The sequence below is a fragment of the Temnothorax longispinosus genome, chromosome 6 (genome assembly GCF_030848805.1).
Source record: "Temnothorax longispinosus isolate EJ_2023e chromosome 6, Tlon_JGU_v1, whole genome shotgun sequence".
Taxonomy (NCBI): domain Eukaryota; kingdom Metazoa; phylum Arthropoda; class Insecta; order Hymenoptera; family Formicidae; genus Temnothorax; species Temnothorax longispinosus.
The window spans coordinates 20,569,591-20,587,158 of NC_092363.1; the positions used below are offsets into that span (position 1 = coordinate 20,569,591).

General features: G+C 39.7%; 1 protein-coding gene and 1 long non-coding RNA gene across 4 annotated transcripts in view; one reads left to right on the plus strand and one right to left on the minus strand.

Annotated features, from left to right (window-relative positions):
* Nucleotides 1–17,568, plus strand: part of LOC139814315 (uncharacterized) — a 99,224-nt gene that overhangs the window by 73,493 nt on the left and 8,163 nt on the right. The gene's annotated exons all lie outside the window — the stretch shown is intronic.
* The window catches only part of Olf413 (DBH like monooxygenase olf413), a 260,512-nt gene that overhangs the window by 12,654 nt on the left and 230,290 nt on the right, over nt 1–17,568 (minus strand). For both annotated transcript variants that reach the window (XM_071780496.1, XM_071780495.1), the window contains 2 exons: nt 6,078–6,272; nt 1,754–1,840 (listed from right to left, as the gene is read on the minus strand). In XM_071780496.1, the coding sequence (XP_071636597.1) occupies nt 1,754–1,840; nt 6,078–6,272 (282 nt within the window). The remainder of the gene's footprint in view (nt 1–1,753; nt 1,841–6,077; nt 6,273–17,568) is intronic.

Here is a 17,568-nt window from a genome sequence, read left to right on the forward strand (position 1 = left end):
TTTGAACTGATGTGATGATGAAGATGATCCATCATTTATTTGTTCCGGTTTTCCGATAACTGTCGGACTGTCGGACGGTTACATCGGGTTAAGTAACAACTGGGTAAAATACGAATAGAGTATACGGTTAGGTGAGATTTTATTGAGTTATCATATGCTCGCGAGAGAGGAAGAATATAACTCGAGAAACGCGTAAAACGTGAATTACTTGCGGAAATATCTTTCTCGTTCAAATTATTCGCTGACATAAAATTCGCGTTGAATGGGGGGAGTCTAGTAAAAATAGGCGAGTACATAAATTCTAGAATTTATAGCAAAGAGGTAGTATTTACGCGATCTTTCATATCAAGAATTCCAAGTATTACAGCACCTTTTCTAATCGCGTAATTTTCTTCAGTTTAAAACCAATTCTCTCCTTAAGAGAAGTATACTTTCATATTACTGTGCTAATATCCATTAATCAGTTCGTACAAGGTATTAAATTTGAAACATCATGATGCATATGTCATTTTAAATGCAATAAAAATTAACAGCTTTTAATAACGTGTAAAAGTATCATCGGTAATCATGATAGGATTTTCATTTGACGTAGTATTGATTGCCAAAACAAAGCAATAGCAGTGGATCGGAAAACGTTAACATAACATAAAACGTAAGACACAACTGATTTCGTCAACGATAAAGTATCGCGTCTCGATGAATTCAAAAATGGAAATCGGCAAACTTTTACCGTCTGCATTTTACTGCCAGTCTAACTGCGATTTTTAACACGCGATTTGGAGAATCGCGCGCTTCTGCATCGAAATGGAACTTATTACCAGCGTGAATCGATACGCGGCAGTAATACAAGGTTTACGACCGGCTGCTTTGTCACTGTCACATTTATCGATGACATCTCGTGCATCGATCTGTCAGCGTTGGTAGCGAAACCGGCGGCCGGAACGACGAAACGATCTCGCCTACCGCATTGATCCTGCCATCATGCAGATCCGCCCAGTCGTACATTTACAATGAAGCTTCATAGCCGCATTAATCGATCGACTTGCATTCGGCACGCAAATCGAAGATCTTTTTATAATCGAGCGTGCAATGAGACACGCGATTATTTTATCATATTTTTTGTGCCTGCCATAAAAAGCAGATATACAAGCTTTAAAATAAAACTCTAAAAATTGTAGTTTAATTATAATATTTGAAATAGATATAAATATAATTATAGAACTTGTGAAACGATCAAAATTCTTATAATTAGCATATAGAATGCTCCGAAATTTTAATGTATTAAAAAGACGAATACATAAAATCACGCGCGTTAATGTTTTTAAAACTTTCTATACGATCAAGGTATTATTTAAGAGATCATCAACAAGGATGCGAGATTGTGAATTAAAACAATTCTTTTTCCTAGTACGTCAGAATATTTCTAAAAGAAATCGTCGACTACTATGATTAATCACCTGGTATAAAACATCGTAACCTCTAGATTATCATTTTGCACGGCATATTTATCGGACGGCTACCTGAAGATGCTGCATCTCCAGACGCGAAAACACGCGAGGCAGAAGATAACTCCCGTATGGGGAAGAGAGGACGAGGGAGTGGGGGGGGGGAGATAGGAGGGGCGAGTCGGCAAACTCGACGTGCAGTTTCTTCGGCATTACAAGAGCATCCACCTTCGCTTTAATCAAGTCGGAGAGCGGCGGCGGGCGCGCGCGAGCTACCGTAAACGGGTTATATACCTGGAGGAACTCACCTTCACGACGTGGTGTTTCTGATTAATGCTCGGCATCCTCAGGACACGGCACCAGAGCAGCGTGTCTTGCCCCATGGGTAAACGAACCTGCACAGCAATTCGAATGGTACTTCGTTAAGCGAGTATAATTCCATGCGAAACTAACGGATAGAGTCGCTACATTGGGACCATTGATACTTCGGCGTCAATGTCACGGAAAGTATCAATACGGTGCTTCATCGGAAAGAAAATATGATTCAGATGTATATATATAGTGTATATATACAATAAATACATGTATTTTAAAACAACTGAATTGTAAAGTACAAGCAAAATTGAAGAAATACGAATATATTATATGTACTTATATTTTACCTTCAGGTATACCCGTCATTTCTATTAAAAAAAAAATAAAGTAAAAAAAAATTAAATTATTTCTATTATAAATTCTCAAAATTATAAATTAATATAACAAAAACAAAATTACAAAGCTTTAAATCAAGAGAGTGAAACATAAAATAAGATATATAAAAATATTATTAAACGAAATATGTTGTTTTTAATAAAATATAAATTTTGAGTAAAAGATTTTTTACGTTAAAACGATATTTCGAGTATTGATCATTAATATTATCAGATTAAACTTTAAAAACATCAGATAATTGATCGGAAAAATATTTTTATGGGATATTATATCACATTGTATCATATGTTACCATGATTTCATTATTTCGAAAACTTATTATATAAAAATATTATATAAAAATATTATTTAAACAAAATGTGTTGTTTGTAATAAAACATAAATTTCGAGTAAAATAAGTTTTACGTTAAAATAATATTTCGAATATTGTTATTATTTTAAGTATTAATATTTTCACAATTATCACAGATATAATTAAATTTCAAAAACATCGAGCAATTTATCGGAAAAATATTTGTATGCATTGTGCATCATGTTGCTATGATTTCATTGCTTTGAAAACCTATTACATTCCGTCTTAAAAGTAATTATCAGTTAACAAGCACAAAGAGTTATTTTTTGTTGGAACGAATAGCAAGAAGTATATAGAGGGGAAAAATTCGGAGAACTTAGCTACTTGATGCATACGTCAGGTTAATGGTTTGTTACAACGGAGTAAGAGCAGTTAAACGCAAATATATACGAGAAATTCATTACTATATTTTCCGACGCCGCGTGCGACTTACGTAACAAGGTTGCAAGTTGCTTTTGTGATATACGAGCCCATTTCGCCCTGTCTCAAAGCGGCGCCTTCCACGCCACGCGACTATTTTGCACAGTTCTCATGCACGGCCGGCTGCATTGTGCACGAACGTGTTGCGAGTTTTTCGGCACGTATAACAGAATAAGAACTGCATGTACCGGCGTTAGTTGCGTTACTTGTTCTAGGTAGTTTCGCTCGATATACAAACCGTATTGTTACGCGCGAACATATTGTTCAAAATATTCTCAAAACGGTAGTTCGCAATATTGTAGGCACCGCTTATTGTTAGCTACTTTCGACTACATTGATGTACCTCGATCGTTTTATATACATATAGAGTAAGATTTATAGATGAAAAAAATGCAAAAAATACTTAGTTTTTATTTATATAATTTTTCCAGCGCAAATCGAATATAAATTTCACGTGATATATGATATAATAATTTGCTTGTGCCTGCTTCTCTATTTTACTTGTTCATTAATGATACATCACGATACCATTTATATAAAACTAATTGTACAACTTGTAACTAATCTGGTTTTGTAACTAATCTGGTTAATTACATGCTTGTTGCTCCACGACGGGATAAGAATTACCTGTACCAGTATTAATCGTGCTATTTGTCCCGTATATGTATCCATCTGCAAGTCAGATTTTGACGAATTACTCTCGGAATACGAGATTTTGTGCATCAATGAAACCACGCTACACTCCGTTGCAATGTATCTCGGTAAATATGGAGACCCCAAGGGAAGTGGGGAAGGCAGGGTGCTGGTGGGTCGTTTCAAACTGCTCGCCGCGGGGCGTATGGACGACCGTATAGCGTCCGAGAAAATTACAATTCTCTTTTTCGCGCATCTCCTCCCCGACGACCGACTCCTGCCCTAAGCGCTCGAACCACGCCGGCGGATTCTCCCACGCGCTTATGCGAAATTATCGATGTCGAGATTACCGGGAAGGACGAGCGCGTTTATTGTTTTGCGGTCGAGCATGTTTGAGCGACGCCCGGGGGCGACGACGGAGAAATTTTTAGAGGACTCGCAGATACATTTCCGATTTCTACGCCAATAGGCATCGGACTCTGCCTTTGTCATTTCAAAACGATTTCTCTTTCTTCATTGACATTCGCGAAGTGAGATAAAGTGTCCGATAATAAAGGCTGCAAAAACTTCCGTCAGTCAATAATGGAATAATCAATCTTGCAGCTACGTGTTTAATTTTCAATTCTAAATTTGCTAAACTAAATTCAGCATGTTTGAACAAAAAGTTACAACAGAAATATGATAGTATTCGCAAATGTATGGCAAGAAAGTAAAAATTAACGAACCAGTAACAATCTCTTTAACAAACGAAAGAATATCGTAGAATATGAAGAGTAGCGCAATGTAAACTCATTTCTTATCAGCCTCGTCTTCTTTGTGCCTATTCTTCTACTCCATATTCATCGTAGCGCGATACAAAAGTTACTCGGCTATTCGGCAACTTTTGCGTCATATTTAAAATAAATTCCCTACATATTAGCACATAAGGCCTTTTTAGTTGCACTTTAATTTTCTTTACATTGTTTGTATCCAAAGTAAAAGACACATATATTGTTTTTTTCCAAAAAAAAGAAGAAGAAAAGCAATATAAAATGTAACTATTCCACTACAACGACTGTAACAAAGTATTTGTAATGTAAACGGTTGAACAAAAATCTAGCTACAGATGATGAAATTCGACAAATTGAAAATGTATTTACGAGCGAAATACATTCCGCGCGAGACGCTAGCTTGTCTCAAGCGATATTACATGGTCAACATTTCCGGGTCGTTTATCAGCACCGTCCAGCGAATGATCTTGCACTTTTTCGCGGGCCAACAAGCGGAATACGTGGAGCGGAGCGTGGCCCGATTCCGGTCTCGATATAAACTATAAACAGCGGCGGGGGGCAGACGGTAGAATTAGCATTGTCCGATTCTCGGCGATAGCGCCGCCCTCGTAATCTACGACCCGGCGACGCTAATGAACGAATAGTTTTTGCCGGATGTGACCTGGTTAAGATTTATGCCGTCATAAATTCGGGGCACAATGCCTTCTCTCTCTTTCTCTCTCTCTAACACGGCCGCGTGATAAAAATCCAGTCGCGCGCGCGCGTCCAGCTAAATGCGTTCGGAACATTCATCTCACGCACGCGATGTACATACGCACACGCGACTTGTACACGTGTCTACGAATGACGGAAACAAAAGCGTATGACGAGAGAGAGCTTCGAAAAAGCTTGTTCGCTTCTCGGATTCGGATAAACGAATAATTCGCCGCGTCTCCGCTCACAACAAAACGCCGATCGCGCGGAACCAGTTTTTCTCCGTTTCGGTCGTGAAATTTTTAACTCTCTCTCTGTTTAGATTTACCTACGAAATATCGATACGAGATAAAGCTAATACTTTCAAAGCTTAAAAGAAATCAAGTTGAGCTTACCGATTATTTTTATTTCTAGCATTTCGAGCCGGAGTTCTCGGAATTTTTTTTCTTTTATTGAAAATTTTCAAAAGTGTTCAGCACGAAGATATATTCTTGGTGAAAACTATTTCTTGAAAATTAATGTCGAGTTAATAACGAGTTACAATGCTGATGATGATTCTTCAGAAAAGCCTGAATAAAGTAACTTTAGTTATCTTAAATACTTTCATGAAACCCGGCTTGAATCTGCCCTCCGCGCAAATCGAGTTCAATATCACAACGCCGATGGCAGATCCACTTTCGTGAACTCTAATTAAAACTCTTTAATCGTCTTTGTTCGCGCTCGCGAATTTCTCCGCGGTCGGGATGAATATTAACTTTGTTCTTGTTTCTTGTCACGTGCCATCGTAATAACGCAAATCATAATAAATGCAATGTGCACCAACTGCGCGCTCTCTCCCTCCCCTTCCCTTCTCTCTCTTTTAATTACATCTGGAGCGAAACAAAATATTTCCGTCTTCAGCTAGTTAATCTCATTCGTTAAGTATTTATCTCGACGGAATCTCCGTATCGTGTATTTATCGGATATCTCAGAGTGATTTTTATCTCTCAGAACACGTCTGATGAATATGAGAATTTAAATATGAAACGGAAAATATAGAGCCTCGCAACCCACCTGCTTGTTCAAGATATCCCAGATCTTCAGCGGCGGCTCCGCTTCCTGATTACGCGAGCTCCGTTTGGGCTGCGCGTCTCTTTGCACCAGGTACAACGGTCTCGATCCTCGCACTGCTCCGTGATCGGGCAAGATACCGGCCGCTGATACCGGCTCCTCGACGTGATATTGCCACACCACTTGCATCGTGTCGTTCTGAAACACAAAGGACGACCCCAAAGTCAAAACGGGTGTCTCGTTCCTACACTTTTTGCTGCCGAAAAATATCGATAGAGAAACGGGGCTACAAAGGGTTGTGCCTTTGTACCTAGGTCGCCATAAAAATTGCTGCTTTCCGGAAAGAGTTACCCCACACGACGCGAATGAACGTCCTCTCTGCCGAAGATTGCGCGCTCGGCTGCGTCTTTTAAAGCCTTTTGTTAAATTTACGATCAAAAATTGCACCAGACCAAACCATTGTGAGCCATTTTTATAAACTTCAGAAAAATAGAAGCGAAATACGCATTAGTTTTTACTTCTAATATAGTTTCGATAAAATAGAGTTAATGTTCTTTTTTAATTAAATATTCGCGCACACAAAATTCGATATATGAAGTATTCGGCAAAATAACGCGGTGAAGGCATTTTTCTCATTTTGTATTATAATGAGTTTTAATAACTCCGCAATTAAAATTCTGGACTCGGCTATATTTCGGACCACCCAGGGTGTCCTAAACACCCCTAGGTCCGCGAAGGGGCGTCGATTTCTCTTGGCGCGCGCCAATCACCTGCGGTCATGCTGCGGGCATACGCGATTCACCCCTCGAGAAGAAAGGCGGCCATCGAGGGTGGTCGGACCATATATCGAATACAAGCGACAGCGTCCCGCCGCGCGCCGTCCGCCTGTCGCGGTTGCCCGCGAAACGTACACGTGTCCAACCGCGCCAAACTTGGGGTCGCTTTTACAAGCAAGCCACTTACATGTTGCGGGACAATCGCGCCTGATTGGGGAACTGACCGTACGCGGACTCGTTAACCGATCCGTTCCAAAAAGAGGTCACTCATGACGCGACTGGTTATAGAAATAAAAATAAAAAGCGCGCAGTTATTGTCAGCCAAATTTGCGAGTTCATAATCAAAGCAATTTCTGCATTGAGGCTAATCTTTTCAAATGATGACAGTCTTTCTATTTCTTTCTATTTTTATTCTTAATCGATTAATTTCACTCATTTATTACGTATGAACTAAAGTATACGGAAAATAATGTATAGATTAAATAAAAATTTGAGATGGCTTTCATCGAAGATGTAATGTTTAATTAATTTGTTTTTTTTTTTTTCTTTAGTTTTTAGCACGTTCACATAGTGGTCGATTTTATTATATAATACATGGAGAATTTAATATATTTTTTACATTTATAGCGAGATTTATAGTTAAAAGAAATCACAGGGAACAGGAAATTAATAACTGTATTTTTATTAATAAAATGATTGAAATTGTAAAAATACGTATGCCTATATTAAATACATGCAAGTAAAATATTTGCGATAGTAATTTGCCTAAATCACTTTATGAAACATTGATTCAGAAATATTAAACCAAATACCGCGAGAATTCACATCCATCATGTCCTCGATCGTTATCGACCCCTGTCTGCCGCCATTAACGTATCGGAGACCCAGATTAAGAGCGTACTTCGCCACCCCAGACACGTCTCGACGTAAAGCAAAAAATCGTCGGCGAAATCACAGAAGTCTCGCAATCGGCGACGTACGAATTTGCAAACCGCTCACGTGTTACCCATTCACGTTTCTCGATAATCGTCAAGCCCCCCAACATCGTGCCTACCCCTTCCTCGAGGAGGAGAAACCCCACGTCCGCGTCCGTTAACTCCGCCGCGTGTAATCGTCGGCGCACCTACGTTTGTTTCCGAATTGGTTGAGACAATCGGGCGCCACTTCTCGCGCGAGGAAACGAGGATGAGGTAAGATACGACGTGGCGACCCAGATCCGACAGATCGAAAGATTCCTGGGGCCAAGACGGAAGGTCGATCGGAGGAAATGGGCATCGCTCTGGAAAGAACGAGGTGAGAATCACGCGATTCGCCATCGATCGATTCCGGAGACGCCCTTAGACTATTTTATGCACTCTCGTTGTCCTCTCTTAGATCAACCGCGCTGCAGTTTTTCGGAAGCACGCTATGTTACAGTGTGTGTCTCAAAATTTAACATTGCCAACCAATTTTAATATTAAAAAGCTTCAGAGCTTTCAGTAAATTATCTTATTCTTTAATAAATTTCAAATAAATTTTGCTTTGAGAAAATTTGAGTTTATCCGATTTGTTTATCCCGGTGCATAATATCGACAATTAAACGACTGTGAAAAAGGGCGATCATTAAATTTTTGTGACAAGAAAAAATTCATTCTGATCACAAAATCCATAATTTAAAGAAAGCGTAGCTAGTCTGAGATATCACAGATTTTTTTGCTTAATATTTTAAATACGAGCTAAGTTAAATTTCTGTTGTGTCATTAAAGACGCTTAATGCTTTTTTCCTTGACATTAAAAGAGCCTAATATCTAAGGATAATAAATGTATCTTTTCTGTTCGTTTTTCTGTTTCTGTGTTTTCTTCGTACATAAAGTTTGTAATTAATTCAGAGAGTTCTAATATCTCATATTTCATCTTGACAGTTCCGACATAATTTTACATTTCATCTTCCACAATGTTGAATATCGCGATTCATAATTGCATAATTAATTTTTACTTCAATTTATCTAATCATTTTTCAAGTCTCTTTATTTGCCTTAACTAAATTAGCTTTCTAATTTAGCAGTTAGATAGTTCCAATTCATTTGTAATCGTTTGAAATATTTAACTGTTACACATTTATACTATTATACAATGCACTTTCATGAAACTCACAAAGGATTTTACGCTACAGCATAATATAGATATCCTCTCTTTTACCTTCTATTTCAATACGTTCTTATGCAAGAGTTTCGTGGAAAATAGTAGCTTTTTTGTGAATCTCGTTGATCGTCAGATTCAAAGAACGCGATGCTATTGTGAGACTCGAGTCCGCCATTCGCGATGCGAATAAGCTACGCGCTCGATCTCAGAAATTCTGATTTAAAAGATCCACCCAACTCGCTGTATGCTTAAATAGATCGGCAAGAGAAGAGCGATGCGGAAAGATTCTTCCGGAAATGAGAACGATATTGACGCTTGTAAGGATCATTAAGCGAGAATATGATCCATGGAAACCATAAACATGCATTTAATTATCACAAGGATGCTTATTAGGGATGCTCATTAAACGCAAAAAGTTACGGCATAGTACAGAAATGGTGTGTGTGTGTGTGTGGTGTATAGAGAATTATAATAACAATCTTGAAAATGAGAGGAAATAATATAATTGAAAAGGTTTCAAATAATATCACAACAAAATTCTTTAATAACTACGAAGCAATATTTTCACTAATTTACGTAGATATCTGATAACATCCTGAAAGAAATTTTTATATTGTTTTAATGATAATACAGATTGATAAGAAACGTTCTTTAAACAAACAAATCCATCAAGCTAAGAAATCCACATGTTAAATTCATAATTTAGGTATTTATTATTATTTAATTTATATTATTTCTTCCGAATACACTAATTATGTAATCGATTAAATGTATGCTGTTTTATATAAACATATGGTTTGCTGCATACTTTATACTTTAACTCAGGAATATTGCCATAAAGAAATATTCGGGCTTACGACATATGAGTAAGATATAAAACAAAAAATCTTGTTTGAAAGATAGGCTAGATAACTTCGCGGGACAAGATGTAAGCAAGAAGACAAACGGAACGGATCTGAGATTCGAAGACATCTTCTACTAACTCAGGCGACGTTTCTTTCGCGGAACAACTTTGTTGTTCGTTGTTCTCGTAAGCCGTAAATCTCCTTCACTTGTTCGTTTTGCACACCAACGTCCCTCCGTCTGCGTATCTACGTTAGAAACAGTCGTAGTTTGCAATTATCCGTTCCAATAGTCGTTGGGTCAAAGGAGAGAAGAGAGGGAGGCAGAAGATCCCATTTCGCAAGTTAAAGATGTCAGCCGCGATGTGAGCAAATGGCACGCGAGTTTCCTTGGAAACCCTGGCATAAAAGATCTGGGCCACGTGCTCCGTGGAATCCCAAAGTTGAGTGCAAAGAGAACGGGAGGGAGAGAGAGAGAGAGAGAGAGAGAGAGAGAGAGAGAGAAGGGACAGCAGAAAGATATATCAAAGGGAGAGCGTAGTACTATAATGGCGCCTAATAGAGTTCCCTTATTACGCGAAGCGGTAAGGTTATTGTGGACTTCGCTTTTGAACTCCGGAAACGATTTCGATCGTGACGTTAAAACAATTTCTCGAATAACAGTAAACGGAGCAATATTACCTTATGGGCAATTCAATTTCAGCATTAATACGACAATTATCTGGAAGTCTCCAGTAGCCAAATACAATTATCTTCATCTAATTTAGTTATCACAAATCCACTGGAATTAAAGGTTGATGTCCTTTAGATTCGAAATCCAAGGGTCAATGTAATATTGACGTTACTATATAAAAAGAGTTACAATAAAGGGATAACAAATGGGAATCATTCGAGCACACGAACTGGTCTATCCTCCGAAATTGAAAATCCACTTCCTTCTCCTCTCTCTTTGAAACTTCCCCCACCCCTGTTCTTCCTCTTCCGTATTACGCCAGGAATCGTATCTCACGGCTAACGTCGCGCGGCAGTCGTTGAATTTAAGGGGCGTACCCCAATTTCGGGGTTGAGAGATATCACTTGCTATGTGAGCAAATGACGCGTTCTTCCTTCCTCGGAAAACTCCGTTTTAGAAGCTCGATAACGCTCCCCCCGTTTTCAAATCTTCACTTCAGCGGCGCGAGCCGAAAGAAAAAGAACAGTTCGAAGGGACGATCCTCTTATTAAAGATAAGATAGCCCTTTCATAACTGAACGTATTCAGAAGGCGGTTTAGAATTTAAAAGTTATCGCAATTTAAGAGTGACAACGAATTCAACGCGTATTTTTCAATGTAGTGTCAGTGTCGAAATGTCAAAAATATAATTAACTTTTTAAATGAAGATCATTCAAATAATACCTATGATTATTTGAAAACCTTGTTTAAAATATTTCTGTTAGTCTAAAATAATTTGTAAGATGCATCCACTTTCACCGCAACAGATTTCAGCTAATTGCGAGATGTAAACACTCACGGTTTTCGCTCTCAAAGAACAACTCGGGAATCAACATCGGTGACAATTGTTCCACTTTGGCGCGGTAGAACCAACCGCGCTCTCTTCGAGCTAACTTTCGAGCGTGCTGAAAGTATCTTCCTTTTGGTAAAAAAAAAAAGAAAGAAAGACGAGAGAGCGCCGTGAAACTTCGACGGCGCGGGCAGTTTGCTTCTCGCCGAAAGAAGGACGATTTCCGATGTTCGGACTACAGACAAACCGATACCCGTGAGTAGCTTCTTTCGAAGGCAACGTTAATTGCCCGGAGTGCAAAAATCCGACGGCTAGTTATCGACAAATCAGCTCGAACGCCTCCCCTCGTGCCCGTTTTTCCCCACCTCCATCTCCAGCATCCGTCTTGTTCGCCTGTCGTCTTAGTCGAACGCGCGTTCGCAACCCCGATAGGGAAAACTAATATTGAACATTCCTAAGTAGAATGCAAAGGGTGCGACGAAGGGGGGTGGCGATGAGGGCTGCCCATCGTCATGCGGCCGGTGTAGGGGGGAGGGAGAGGAGAAACTCGAACTCGAAAGTTTTAAAAAGCAATTAAGGGCTTCAAACTCCCAACACACTCGCTTCTCGCCTGCCTACAACCTCGTTCATGCCGCTCAACCCCTTGTACCCCTCTCTTTCTCGCCCCGTTCGTCATCAGTCTCGTTTCTCGCTTCGTATCCTCATCATTCGTGGCGGACATTCGAGGGTGGATTCGTTGCCATTTACCATCAGCCAGAATTGAATTATTTCGTTACCCTTAAGAGAGCTAATGTACTTTTTTCAGAAGAATGTCGATAAATAACATCCTCCATTAATCACAATGGTAATTTTGAAATATCGTATAATGTGAGAAAAAAGTATTATAGGAATTATACAATGCTTGGAACTTGAAAAAAAATCAATCGACATAAGAAACGATATTTCATACCACTGTCATTTTTTTGAAACAAGATATCAAGGAATCAATCATTGAAATTAAAGATAAAGAACACACTCTCAAATGCTAAGGAAACTACCGACTATTTCGCGGAATTGTTGTTTGTTACAAATGTTTAAACGTGTGTACCATAAATAAGCGTAGTTTGCCATAAAGTAGATAGGAGTTTGCTCGCATACTCGCCACCTGGGAACGGCGGAGGTGCCGAATCGATAATCTCAGTCTCGCGAGATCCAGCCGGGGTATCTCGAATTCAAGTACTCCCGCGAGCGTGAGCGCAATTTGCAATAAAGCAATACGCGGGCTTCTACATATTTATCACCGTGAAACGTAAGGAGAAATCGATAATAGCGCCGCGAATGCCGATCCGGTTGGCGGGATCGAATTGGTTCTTCGACGGTCGACAGTCTCGATTCGCCGTAACGAAAACGCGCGTAAATCTTGCCGGAATCTTTACCGCAACTAAATACGAACGTACGTCTAAAATTTTACGAAAATCAATTTAAAAATTCCGATGAACGGTTTGAATATCGATAATTTCTTCCACAAATGATTTAAATTTTAAAAGAAAATTTGTATGCGCGCTAAATTTGAAGAAAATATGAAACAAGATCTCTCTTGTTTTTATATTATGTAATGTCAAATAGTTTCTAGTTTCATAAAAATTTAACTTTAAGCAGTGTATTCAAAAGATTGCGACCTAGCGATCAAATCTCCGCTAAAAAAAGATCAATGAATTCGTTGAGGGTTAAGCGACTGGAAGGAATAGCGATGAAACTGGAGCACCCTGTGTTCGGGATAGCGTATGTATCTAGCCTCGGCTAGAATACGATATGTACGCTATACATGGTGCAATCATTCGTAACGCCATTGAAAGTGTCGCAGGCCCGGTTACAGCAGCTCAGCGCACCTACGTCGATTAGATTCAAATACGTATCAGTGTTTCACGCGAGAAGAATACTTTACGCGCATCGATTTTCCTCACGCGGCGCGTGCAGACCGAGCTTCGTATTCCCGTTTAAGCGCTAACGTACTCGCCTGTTTCTCTCCGCGGATTGATACGGAACGCGATTTTCGAGACGAGACTAGAAATTTAAAAAAGTATTAGAATTCATCTATAATATATATTGTATTTTATCGGGACCAGATATATTATCTCTGCATTAAATTAAAATGGCTTCAATCTTGCTTAATGTAACTACCTATAGAAATTTACAGAATGTAAAAAACAATTGAAATGTTGATTATTCTATTTCAAAACATCGACATTTAGAAAAATCCTTTTTAATATTTAATAAATTTCACCTGATTTTTAACTGATTTTTTTTCTCAACAATTAAATCACAGAGCAAAAAGACGAAAAAGAAGGTCTCCCTTTTTCATTACCGCTGCTGAAAATACGATCAGATCAACCGTGTCTTTTAACTTGATAAAATCGCGTACATTTTCTTTAATTAGACAGGTGCGATATTCACGAGTCCCCGAGATAACTCTTACTTCATGTACGACTTACAAACTTCGAAGAATTCCAAATAGGGCCGCCGCGCCGCGTAATGTCAAGTGCGAGTAAAATCGCTTTATCATGGCGACGCGAGGCAATTCCTTTTCCTCGTTTCCACTCTGCGAAGTTTCCTCCCTACATCGGCTAGATAATTTTGGAATCGCGTGATTAAAGTTCTCACGATTAAAGTTCTCGCTCCGTTTGAATAATGACGCGAAAACGCGCGCACGTCGGCGAAGATACACAAGCTATCGGCGCTTGTTGTGTTAGTTTTCGTACTCAGCGCTGCACAGCCGGCGATAAAACGAGCGCGATCTCACACGGATATCTAACTGTAACAGATAAGACGGCACGATTCTCGCGCTCGCAGATGTATTCTACCGCGCGTATACATATATATATACATATATATATATATATATCGCGCTATACGTTTAATGAAGTTTAACAGAATTAAAGTCGAGGCGGCGCACTCTGGGAGGCAACACGTAAGATGAGCCCGTGCAAATCGATAATGGCTTCTTTCTGCTTTAAAGAGCTTCAATGAACTGAACTTTAATATTACTTTCATCTCTGATTTCATTTCTGGAAAGAACATGAATCGTATATCAAATTTATCAGGAGATAGAAGAGAAGACGTAAGAAAGAGCTATTGTAGTCCATTATTATTAGATCCTTCCTTCACGGAAATGATTACAAAAATTCATACATAATAATAAACGTTTATTTTGAAAGAAATCTCTCTTTTGTCATTCTGTGTACAAACTATATAAAATTGCGAGCTAAGAACGGCTTAAGATTATTTCTAACGGACTTTTTTAACTGTTTGTTTCTCCTGCAGAGATGTGCTCATGGGTATTGCCGATTAACGCGATATTTTCACGAGATTAACGTCGCGCTTTATTTTTTAAAAACTTTCGAAACTTAATCATGTATAGCAGGCGGGCTTTGTCGAGAAGCATTGATTGGATACGCTTGTGTACTTCGCGTTGAAAAAGGGTGGGCACCGCTAACAAGATTCTATCGCTTTGCTTGGTGTATCGTTGGTGCTCTCTTCATCAACGTGAAGCCGATGAGCCAACATCGGCGAATACGTGGCCACCGGCGTACCTGAGCACATCCTCTGGTATGTACCCAGTCATTAACGGGTAAACTCAGTCTAAACTTCCCGGTGGATCCTGTCAAGGACCCGGAGCAATACTCACAAGCGTTGTTGCAACGTAACTAAGCGCGCGCCGAATTCGCCCGCCGATGCCTGAACTTCGGTGCTCGATATGCGAAGATTAATGACGGCCGCTTAAAGTTTCCGGATTAACGATCTACGCATCAATGTAACTCGTTAGACGGGCCGAAAATATTTGCGCTTAATCATTAGCAAATGTTATCGATTTTATATATTGCCGGGGATATATTATAAATTTGTTTACGCGTTGACGCAAATCCGCCTGTGGACTTATGCTTATTTTATGAGGCAATTAACTGCCATTTTCATTTATTGGCCATTAATTAATGTTACGATTGTTTAATGAAATGACGGTTGAATAAAACATGTGTTTTGTTTCGTGTCTACGCAGCATTGGCAATTTATGTATATACATGTTCACTATAATGTTAAAACGTTAACATCAACTCGTGAGACTAAAACATTAATTATTTTATATGTGTAACTATATATACTGCATTTCTGTCTCTTGTTTCATACACATTACATGTGATGATGAAAAATTGTGACGAAATTTCACACAGCGCTAATTTATGATTACGGTAATAAGCGGACGAGTTTATTTCGTACCGAACTTTCTAAAATTTCATTTTAGACTAAAATCAAAAACTATATAAACGCAAGTAAATTTTGGTGCAGTATAAGACAGCGTGCGTATCGCAAGACGTTCTATCCGCTATTTTTCCCGTTATTCGTCCAAGGTTAATAAACGCACCCGAACTGTAACGGGCCGATAAAAATAGCCGGTCAAGACAGCCGACTGTCGGAATTGGAAAGTGGAAATCACCCTTATTGCTTATCGACGCGCAACAAAGCGGCGTGGGCAAAGCGCGAGTATTCGCGTCAGCAAGCCGCGCCGAGGTGAGCACGAACGGCGTTTGTATAATTAACGAGCTTGCGGTGGGCTCTCTTTCTCTCTCTCTCTCTCTTTCTCGCTCGCTCTCTCTTTCTCTTCCGCCTCGCGGGCAGGTTCTTGCAGGTTCACCCTCTGGCAGAATCGCATGTGTTCATTCCACGGCGTGCGCCACTTATGCCGAGAATACTGAATTATTCCGCAGCCGCGCACACGCGCGGCTCCCTCTCCTCGTAATTCTTCGGCTATCGATTCCGCGTTACGCCGACTGTGTACCTCCGCTTTTTCTTCTCTTTCTCCCTCCCCCTTCTCTCTTTCTTCCTCTTTTTTTTTTATTTTATCTAACGCGGAAGGCACCACTCACTGCTAAATGACCGAGCATCGACATTCGCGTTCACGCTGCGCCAACTCAATACGGAATTCGTCGTGTAAGCGCTAAGAATAAGTCCCGTGGTTTTTTCACCCCGCGCGTTGCGGCACGCGCCAACTTTTCCCTAGGGGCTCATATCCTCACTTTTCTTTCCTTTTTCTCGCTGATAGCGCGCGGATAGGAAATATAACGGTGATATAAATAAATGTGAAGCGCACGTAAGTGCGAGAAACGGGGGAAAAGTTGCACCTGTCAAATTACGCGTAATGCGGACGTACAGAGAGTAATGCAATTTTGTTTAAATATACCTATAGGCACTCTACCGCCATTCAAAGCGGAACAGGAAAATATACAGAAGTTACTCTAAATCGACGATGTTCGAAGATTCAAAACTGCTTGACTCGTAATTATACAATTGACCATAATTGTTCACTGGCGTTAATAAATGTTGAAAGACAAATGACCCACCGATTAGCCGTTCTACTTGTCTCTGTACATGGAGCTCTAATTTAATCTGAAGTATAGGGCATACCGGGATACTCGACGTTAGCGAGCGATACTGCGGCAGGATGAGACGTCGTCCTGGTCTATGACGTTGACTGTCGTGTCAACGAACCAGGGAATCCCTAGGGACCCCATCGCCGGCATAGCAGACAGGAGGGCACTAAAGTTCGCGTAATTTAGCTGCGGCGCAGACTCTGCCTCCGGTATAGCCGCGTCAATATTAATCATCGTCGTCCTCGGCATGGCAAAACGTTCGGGAACGTGGAAAATCGGAAACAATGAGCGGTCATATTACTCGCAAGCGCATATAGAATGGAGCATGGTACCGAGGACTGACTAATATTTGTCGGAAGTAAACGTTAAGAGCCGAACCGGAATCGTCCCGGATCTTCTCCGGGATATATTCCTCGAAATATATCCCGGGCGACATCCGTCTCGCGATTTCCTTTTAAGAATGCTGCTGTGCTCGTATTACTTCGTTTCAGTGTCCCGATATTACTCGACAAATACAGAACAATCTCATTTTCGTATAAAACCATAGCAGGGTTGCAATTGCCGTCCATTTCATCAATTGTAGCAATAATTATGGAAACAATAATATTATAAAATACAAGGCATTTTTAATGTTTCGTATTTACGACATTCTTTTTCGCTCGAATTATCCTTGAAGAATTTAAAGTACATTTTTCTCAACAAAAGTTTCGATCAACAATCTTCAGACAGCCGACTGAAAATAAATCGCTCTTCACGGGTTAAGTTTCAAGCGCGCGAATAGGTAACAAAACTTTATTCATTCAGTCTTAAATAATTTCTAAATTAATAACTTTTATATCTATTCCATCAGAA